This window comes from Octopus bimaculoides, chromosome 25 (genome assembly GCF_001194135.2).
Source record: "Octopus bimaculoides isolate UCB-OBI-ISO-001 chromosome 25, ASM119413v2, whole genome shotgun sequence".
In the NCBI taxonomy this organism is placed as follows: domain Eukaryota; kingdom Metazoa; phylum Mollusca; class Cephalopoda; order Octopoda; family Octopodidae; genus Octopus; species Octopus bimaculoides.
The window spans coordinates 388,176-398,203 of NC_069005.1; the positions used below are offsets into that span (position 1 = coordinate 388,176).

The 10,028-nt window shown below is 37.5% G+C and overlaps 1 protein-coding gene across 2 annotated transcripts in view; it reads right to left on the minus strand.

The window, feature by feature from the left end:
- The window catches only part of LOC106869563 (lissencephaly-1 homolog), a 62,885-nt gene that overhangs the window by 30,925 nt on the left and 21,932 nt on the right, over window positions 1-10,028 (minus strand). Inside the window, exons 1-2 of one of the 2 annotated variants that reach the window (XM_014915356.2) lie at window positions 8,716-8,861; window positions 4,631-4,852 (exon numbers count right to left, since the gene is read on the minus strand). In XM_014915356.2, the coding sequence (XP_014770842.1) occupies window positions 4,631-4,662 (32 nt within the window). In that variant the 5' untranslated portion in view covers window positions 4,663-4,852; window positions 8,716-8,861. Of the gene's footprint in view, window positions 1-4,630; window positions 4,853-8,715; window positions 8,862-10,028 lie in introns of those variants that run through there. The other variant, XM_014915355.2, reaches the window with a different exon arrangement.

Consider the following 10,028-nt stretch of genomic DNA (forward strand, 5'->3'; position numbering starts at 1 on the left):
CTACTACTACTACTAGTACCACCACCACCACCACCAACAAAACAGGTTTTATCAAGTAACAGCTAGGTAATTGACAAAAAGCTAAAAATAAAATTATTCACAGGTTTGTTTTTTGTTGTTGGAATTTTTTTTCTTGAACCTCAGGACATAAAATTCTAAACTGAATTGTCATACTAGATTTAAAGAAAAAAATTCTATTCTAATAGATTTTATTTCCTTTTCAAAACAAAATATTTTGTTTCAGGAACCAAACACACCATAAATGTTCTTTGTCTCAATAAACAGACATTGCTCTTCTGAATAAAATTCTTCACAAAAACACTTTTGGTTTGTCTTTTCAGCACATCAAGTTTGCTCTTTACACAGAAACATTCCTTCACAGTAAAAGTATACCCTTTTAACCCATTTTATATCAACCCACCAGAAAATGTCCCTGGTTCTAGGATACAAACTTCCAGCTTTAAACGGATCTCTAGTCAAATAAATCGACCCCAGGACTTGTCTTTTTAACCCTGGTTCTTCTTCCATCAGTCTCTTTTGCCAAACCAGTAAGTTATGGGGACAAAGATACAAAAACACACATACACACGATGGGCTTCTTTCAGTTTCCATCTAGCAAATCCACTCAAGGCTTTGGTCAGCCTGTGGATATAGTAGAAGACCCTTTCCCAATATGTGGTTGGGGAACAAACTGCTTACCACACAGCCACACCTCCACCGACGCCAACAGCTATTTTGCATATTGCTGCAAGTTTGGAAACCAAACCAAACACATGATGGGAACAAAGCAAATCAGTAAATTTACATCAGAGATGGAACGGAAAAAAAAAAAAAAGAGTATATGACTGATAAAGAGGAAAAAACATTGGTGAAAGAGAGAGGTGGGGGGTGAGGAGAAGGCGAAAGAGAAAAAAAAAATAGGGCAAGCGAGTGTAAGAGAAATTTGCATGTGATTACTTAGTTGCAATACCTCACTATTAAATAGATGGAGATGATAATTGATGCTAATATCTACACTGTACTGTCTGCCATGTGAGCCTCCTCCAGTCTACCTACCAAGCACAACAGAGAGAGAGAGAGAGGAAGAGGAGGAGGAGGCAGCAACAGCTGATACACATATATACACACAACATATATATATATTCATACAGAGAAACACATAGAGAGAGAGAGAGAAAGAGAGAAGAGGATATGTAAGAATGAGTCATAATCAGCAATATCATTCTAAGTCAATGAAGCCCACAGATTTGTTACTAAGAGGCACAGAAGAAATACTGGTGAAATGAAACTGTTGCTTGATTGGTTGCTTATGCTTTAGAAAGCCTTTCATTTATTTATTTTCTTCAATGATTGACTACAAAGCTATGGCTCTATCTCTATCGGTATCTCTATTATTATCTTTAAAAAAAAAAAAAAAGAAAACAGGAACACTATCATTGTTGTTGTTATCAGAGCAACAGGCAAGGTACTTTGTACAATTTAGTTATGTCCCTTTGTGTTTCCAAGTTCAAATCTTGCCAATGTCAACTGCTTTTGTCCCCAAAGAGAGGGAAACAAAAATGCCAGTCAAGTCCAAAATTCCTGGCCTTAAGTGAAGGGCTAGGTGCTGCCCTCTAGGTGAACAAGAGCAACAACACTCAATGGCTTACATTAAATACACTTTTTTAAGAAGGAGAAAAAGTGGAAGAGAACACTTGCAATGCCATGGACAAGATGAAATCTAGGCCTTTGTATGCGGTTTCCTCCAAACGAGCTTAGATCGTCTTATCCCTCTATTTGGAGAACTTATTGAAATTTTTGTTTTTGGTGACTTATTTTCAAGCTTTTGGACCCAAATTAAAACAAATTACTATGCTGTGGACTGGCCAATGAAAGACTCGACTAAATGCCTTACTGTAAATATAGTTAGGGTTTTCTGTATTCCCGGTTCAAATTCTGCTGGAATTCATAAGACAAGGATGCACTGGAATGGATTAAATTTGACAGGTTTCTCTCTCTCGTCAAATTTCTAGCCTTGTATCGATTATCCCTTAATATCTGTATTCCATGCTAGAATAGGGGACTGTTTGATAGGGGCTAATGAGCCAGGGGACTACACCAACCCCTAATGTCTGCTTTAGCACAATTTCTACAGCTGGATGCCCTTTCTAAAACCAATCTCTTTACTGTGGCAGCACTTGTGTGGTTACGAGGGTAACTTGCAAGACGAGACCCCTCAACTGAGGTGGGTGTGGTATAGATGGTGGTCACTTTATGCCAAGTGACGAAAAGCTAAAGTGTGAGGGAAACAAACAGGTGGCGTGCTGTAGGGGGAGATATGTGGCTATCCAGTTGGAAGAGAAGGAGTGGTGGAGATGTGTCAGGGTGTAGCCTCAAGTTACAGGAAGGTGAGTATAAGAGAAGGGATCCAGAGGATTGGACAAGGTGAGTGGGTAGGTAAGTAAATTTGCCAGAGTGTATGAGGAGAGTGGCAGGTGGACAGAGATGGAAGAAATTAGTAAGGCAGTGGAGTGGCAGCAAAGTAATATGGCTGATGATAGTTTAGTTTCTGCCACAGTTCCAGTTATGTTAGGAAAGGTGAGAAAATAATCAGCACTGATTGATATCATTTATCACTAACACACCTGCAGTTCTCTGTGCAGCAGGAACAATAATGCACCATCCTGATCTGTAAGGTATCCCAACAGATAAACTACTTCCCAGTTAGATTAACTCAAATACTGTAGCCAAGGTGTTCCATATCTATTTTAAAACATCATCTTAATTAGAATATTTAGGTGAGATTCGTTTTAGCGAATGGTTTGTTTACTCCAAGATCAGTTTTGATCCTGCAGACTAAAGATCAAAGATATTCCAGTCTTGATGATGAGTCTGTCTGTTATTAGCGTAAAGTGTGTTCTTCCTTTAAGATGATAGTGTGTGATTTGAGAGAGGTTTGACTATTTGTAGTCAAACAAACTAGCACTCAGTCGATTATGACAGCAATGAGGGTTCCAGTTGATCCGACCAACAGAACAGCCTGCTTGTGAGATTAATATGCAAGTGGCTGAGCGCTCCACAGACACGCATGCCCTTAATATAGTTCTCAAAGAGAATCAGCATAATACAGAATGTGACAAGGCTTGCCCTTTAAATTACAGGTATATTTTTTTTTTTTTGCCAGCTGAAGGGACTCTGAAACCACTGCTACACGACCTCCTTTCTTGCTCACCAAAGAATCTGCTTCTTCACCAAGTGTATCAACTTGCTTTGCTGTTTTGTCTCAAGTCTTAACTACAATGCTATCAACTCTTCATGTGAATATGAAATAAGTGTAAGCTATGGACGCCTAAGAGATACAGGGGAATCATGGGTAGGCTGTCAGATAAGGTCATTTTCATGTATGGCAGATGCACAGGAACAGTAAGTATGAAGAGCACAAGGGACTTAAACTCTCTTGAGGTAGTAGATAGTCTCTGCTGTTTAGGTGACCAAATTAGTAAAGGGGGTGGATGCTCTGAAAGTATTGTTTCTAGAATAAGAATAGAATGGAGGAAGTTCAGAGTACTCCCACCCCTGTTGGCAACAGGGGTTTCTTTTTTGGTTTTTGTAATAAAAAAAAACATCTGCAATGGGTGATTGTGTGAATGCACACACATGCACATATGCACACACACACACACACATATATACAAACAAAAAATTTGTTCACTCTTCTTACAAAAAAAAAACGAATGCAAGTTTTTTCTTTTAAACATGAAAACTGAAGTTTCATATAAATTTAATTCATTAGCGACTATTTCCATAATTGAATTAAATTGTTTCATTTGACATTTACAGAGGTCACAACACTGCATTCAGTTGGTTTCATGTTGCTACTCACCATTTAAGTTTGCTCTCTCTTCCTTACCTATTTTCAGTTACAGATGGTATCAGCCACTCCTAAACATTCCGATATTTTACAAGAGTTTCTACCTAACCCTAACCCACAGCCAATGCCTTTAAATTGAAAGCAATTCAGCTGAATTTCAAATTACTTTTGCATTTCTTTGAATCCGTCTACTCCAAGAACCAGACTGACAATACTATTCCCAGACTCAACTAACCCCAAACTACTTTGTTGAAGAAAAGTTGAGTCTGCGAGAACAAGCACAGATTGAAAATCTGCTACACAGCACCAAATCCACTGCACATTTCCAATTTCTCATTGTGTTCTACTGAATATCACCCCCCCCCCCCCATATTTAGTATGCAGTGGAAGTATCCAAGCTTTCTCCACAACTTCCCAATCCAGTGTGTTATGGAATGACCTTTCAACAGAAAGCAAATAACAATACCAGCACCCATCGCTCAACAATTACAAGGTGATGGAGTGAGAGAGAGCAAATGTACATAAACATCTTTTATATATACATATATATATATATATAAATATGCACACACACGCATGCAAAAAGACTTCTATTCGTTTCTCAATTCAAGGCTACTGAAGACTTGTATCCAGGGTGCTACACTGTAGGACTCAACAATGTGATTGGGAAGGCAACACAGAACTGCCAAATATTTAAATAGACTAGATTTGATCTGCTCAGTAAAGCAACTCAATCAATAACTAGAATTTGGAACCAATAAATTTATTGAAGATACTTACAGTTCCTCACGCTGTCTTTGGGAGAGTACCATGGTGTCGAAACAGTCAGCAAGATACACACCACTCGCAACTTTTCAATGCAAAAAAGCTTATCGCTCGTGTATGGAGTGTGTTTCAATTACAAGACGGAGAGAGGAGGGGGGGCTTGTTGACTTAGTTTAGCTTTAATCCAAATAACATCCAAAACTTAACACTTTTGGTTAGGCCACATTCTCACGAAATCTGAAATAAAATAGAAAAAGAATTAAAAATTTTAAAACAAAATCAAAATTTAAATACTTATGAGAACACGCATATTTCTCAAATATCATCATTGCTTTAGCGTCCACTTTTGCATGCTGACATGGGTCAGATGGCATTTTTAGCCGTGGATTCTCTGCAGCCAGATGCCCTTCCTCTCACCAGCCTCCACTTGTTCCCAAAGCCAGACAGGTTTTCCACAGCAGATTGTAAACAACACTTGTCTACAACTATTACGCAATATCAATAGGAACATACACAGAGGCTTCTTTCAATTTCTGTTGACCAAATCCAGTTAAAGTTTTGATTGGCCTAGGGCTGCAGAAAAGATACTTGCCCCTTAGGAAGCAAGCTTCTTATCCAAAAAGCCAAGCCTATGCCCACACATATGAGAATTTATATAAAGTAAACAAAACAAAATTCAGTAGTAAGCTGTCAGCATGTGTACAGAAATAGGATAAACAAAACAGAGATTTCAAAATGTTGCCAAAATAAATAATTTAAATTATCAACAAGATGGTAAAAACTTTTTTAAAATCGTAATTTGTTCAGAAACATTCTAAAAAAGATATTTTCTTCCCAATTCTATGCTTGCTCTCTCTCTCTCTCTCTCTCACAATTCTTTTACATTTATATTTTTGTTCTCCAAGTTCTCTCCTCTCACATCATCATTCAGTTTTCCCAGATTACTCTTCAAAATAAACTCAAATCAAACACAATAACCTTTGGTTTTTCTGCTCTTCAACACCAGACTGCATTCCACACTAAATCAGAATTTTAATACAATTCATCTTTAAAAACTTTTTTAAAGTACAAATTTATAAAATTGTTACAATTTGAATAAATTAGAAATGAAGGCCGGAAACACAGGAAAGGAAATGGGTTTAAATCCATCCAAGAAAGGAACAATAAAAGAGAAATATATGAATAAACTGCAGTCTTGGTGCATTAGTTAGCATCTATTTTGCATTACAGAAATATTGGAACCATTATATGGTAAATTTTAATAAATGGAAAGAAAAAATGAAAGAAAGGACACTACAATATCCCAACTCTTGTCATTCTATAATTGCTCAAGTATCTGCTACCAGATTTAGTTTCATGTCAAAACAAAAACCTTCTATCAGTAAGCAATCATTTGATCTTGTGAATTAGACCGACACTGGGACAACTCCCTCTCACACAAATTGTTATCACAACTTTCAGAGTTCTATTCTTTTACTCATTTCAGCCATTTGACTGCAGTCATGCTGGAGGACCACCTTAAGGGTTTTTAGTCAAACAAAGAACCCGTAATATAGCAGTTCGGCAAAATAGACCGATAGAATAAGTACTAGGTCGATTTGTTCGACGGGAAGCAGTGCTCCAGCATGGCAGCAGTCAAATGACTGGACAGGCCCCTTTCAGTTTCTGTCTACCAAATCCACTCACAAGGCTTTGATCAGTCCGAGGCTATAGTAGAAAAAACTTGTCCAAGATGCCACGCAGTGGGACTGAACCCGGAACCATGTGGTTGGGAAGCAAGCTTCTTACCACACAGCCACTACTTTTGTATGGGTGAGTGCTCTTGGTTGCAGTCATTAACTTATGTGGCTCTTGAGAAGGGCATAAACACCATATCACTTTCTTTAGAGTATTTGATACAATCAAAAAGAAACCATTATTGTTTTTATTATTGCCTTCAACACAGACTGATGCAAGTTTTTTTTTTCAAACTGATCTCTCCCTCGCTGACCAAATTAAATCCTTACTGATAACGTAAACAGTTGTAGAGGTGTCACAGGGTCAATTACGTTTACAGACCGGTTTCAATCCTGGGGAGGAAAAATATTCCACCAACGATCACACGCTAAACTTCTCTAATGGGAAGAAGAAGAAGACGGATACTAAAGTGTCATTAGGAACGTCAGCCTTCCCGACTTTCTTCCTCCTGACAGTCTGGAGATTTCGGAATATGGAAGAAATAACAGCTACATTACACAGAAATAATTCACTGAGCACTATACAGAAATATCTAATACATATATTGACAGAGTTATTAAATTAATGATATCGTTAATAAAACAAAAATCATCTCGTTATTCGTTTACAGAATTAAGATTGTCAAAGAACTAAAATTCAGCATCGCACATAGAGAGGAAGAGAGAGAGAGAGAAAGAGCGGAAGATAGAGAGTGGGGGGGGCAGACGGAAGCAACAATGACGTTGGTGACACGTAATGAAGCTTACAGCAAGTTGAAAAACAATTTAAGCGATTGATGCGAGTGGAAATGGTCCCTGACAGAAGGCATCGAGAAGGAAAGCAGAGGAAGAGAAGAAGATAGAAAACAGGTAGAAGAGATGGAGACAAATGGTTGTCGGAGTGAACAAGAGACGCAGAGAAGTGGAGAGAGAGAGAGAGAGGAAGAAAGGAGCAATGGACAAAGACAAAAAATGGTAAAAGAGAGAAAGAATTTTTTTTAAATATTGATGGAATAAAAGACTATTCGAGAAAAACATGGTGTTGTTTGGAAGAAGAGTGAGAGATTATTAAGATCGGCAGAGATTGAGTCGAAGACAGCAAAACAAAATATATATTCGGTGAGAAACATTATCAAGAGCGAGTCGAGACGATGATATTAGACCATTATTAAACATTTTGTGTGAAAAATGTATAATTGCCAACGTTGGGAAAACTGTGTGTATATAGGTGTGTGTGTAATATACATATAGACACGACTGATAATATAGCTATATACACAGAGGCGGCCACATTAAATGATGATTCATCGAAATAACTCGGTTGTTTTTGCTTCCATCTGTAAGAAGAGGTGGATTGGTTTATAATAAATGGTAAGAGAAGGAGAGAGAGAGAGAAACGGAGAATTGATATAAACAGAATGTTCACGAATGAGTCGACCTGCTAGACATAGCAGCCAAAACCTTTCTACTATCTTAAAAAAAAAAGGATTAAGTTAGGGAGATAAACAATGCTTGGTCTCGTCTAGGTTTACTAGTTCAAGACTTGGGTGGGGCTTTGCAACAAATGTTGGACCTACATTTAACCAAGTATGTCATGTCACAACAACCAGACGGGGGTGTGTGTGTGTGTGTGTGTGTGTGTGTAAGTCAAAGACAGAAGACACGACTTCAATAATTTTGTTTCATTTTTTTTTTAGTTGAAACGAGCATTTTTTTAAATCACTGAAGTTTCACACACAGATATATATATATATATATATATATATATATATATATATATATATATATATATGGGGTGAGATCTTAAGAAGAAGAAAAAAAACGGATTATATATCTAAGAATATATTATTTATGATTTGCAAAGGAAGCAGCTGACATCTGTGTCTCTCGCTTCCTTTTCGTCTGGTTTCAAAACATGAGCACCAAAAAAATAATAACAGTAATAAAAGGTATTCTATATATGTAGTGATTATGGAATGAGAGGAGAAATCACATTGAAGTCTATTTGTTTTTGTTTTTTTCAGTGCAAAATTTCTCCATTTAAAAAGGTTTGACTTTGTGTCGCCTCTGACCATCGACATTGAATCGTTTGGTCGAGACGAGAGATAAAACAGGAAGATCTCCCTCAAACCACACCACACACACACATACAACATCTTATAAAATAATAAAGGGACCTATTGGACGATGTAGTTGTAGGATGTTTAATGTCTGAAGCCAAGATGGGATGGTCACGGCCTGAACGCCTGTTCTTCACACACACACACACACACACACACACACACACTTCGCCATTACGTGTCTGTTTGTCCCTTCTTTGGGCAGAAAAGACGAAGACAGATGCCAGAAATACTTGGAATAAAGAAATTCTATCAGTGTACTCACTTTAAGAAAATAAATAGCCATGGTAGTAAATATGTTGGAAGAGTTAATTAGATAATTGTTAACTAATTAAAGTTGGAACAAGACAACTGCCACTGTCACAAACAACGGGTGACGTCAATGAACAGGAAGTCAGTGGCTACGAGCAAGAACGTTGCAAAGCAGCAGCAGCAGCAGCAGCAACGCTATAGCCCACTCGTAAATGAAGGTGAGTGCGGCGGCGGCGAAATGTGGTTGTATAACCCCCAGGTGAGAACTGAAGAAGCATGCTTATAATCAATGACATTCCAGCCGTGACCATTCCATCTTTATTTCAAGTAATGTATTTGAGACTATGTTATCTCACTTGGTTAAAGATGACAGGGTATGATGAGGGAGATCGGCTACTATTTCTAGCAAATCGAACAACCATGTAGAGGCAGTGTCAATGGTGGGACAGAAAGAGTGAGAGAGAGAATAAATATGTACAGCAAATGTTAAGTTTTTAGAGAGAACGAGAAAAGCGAGAAGCAGCAGTTTGTGTCACCTCGTAACTACCGACTTAAAACATCTCCACGTTACACAACTTTTGCTTAAGACAAGCAAATATCACTCTTGTGTGTGTGTAGGGAGGCCAAAATTTTATGAAGTTTATTCGACAAGATTTACTTTTAAGTGGTATATCTCATTTCGCTGTGTGTATATTTATACCTCACTGTGTATGTGTACGCTCACACATACCAGTCTAACTGTATTTCTCAGAACCAATAACCGTAATTATCGCCGTACTTTACCGAGGCACAGATCTACTCCCGTTCAATTTTTCATTAGTTTGAATTCTAGAGTTGTCTTTCTTGATAAGTTTTCGTCAGAACTACACTCACGTTAGTCACACCTTACACTTCTTAGATAAAACACACACTTCTGGTGAATACACAATTGCGTTTACACACACTTTATACATATATATATATATATACGATATATATATATATATACACACACGATATATATATATATATATATATATATATATATATACACACACACGATATAAATATAGTTTTCTATCTTCAGTCGAGTTCCAGATTATCTTTGCAATTTCGGCTGGTTATATTCGAGAAGGAATTTGATGCTTAGCACCACTCAGTATCTATCGAGAAGGCTTGTGCTCAAAGGCACTCCAGCCGTAACCATCTCGTCTTTTTATATAATTTGACCTATATTTGTCTTATGTATCATTCATAAAAGACAACAGGTGTGATCTGAGGGGAGTTGGTTGCTAATTCTATCAGGTCGAGCGACTACGTAGAAGCTCCCTACTTAAGTCATTTACG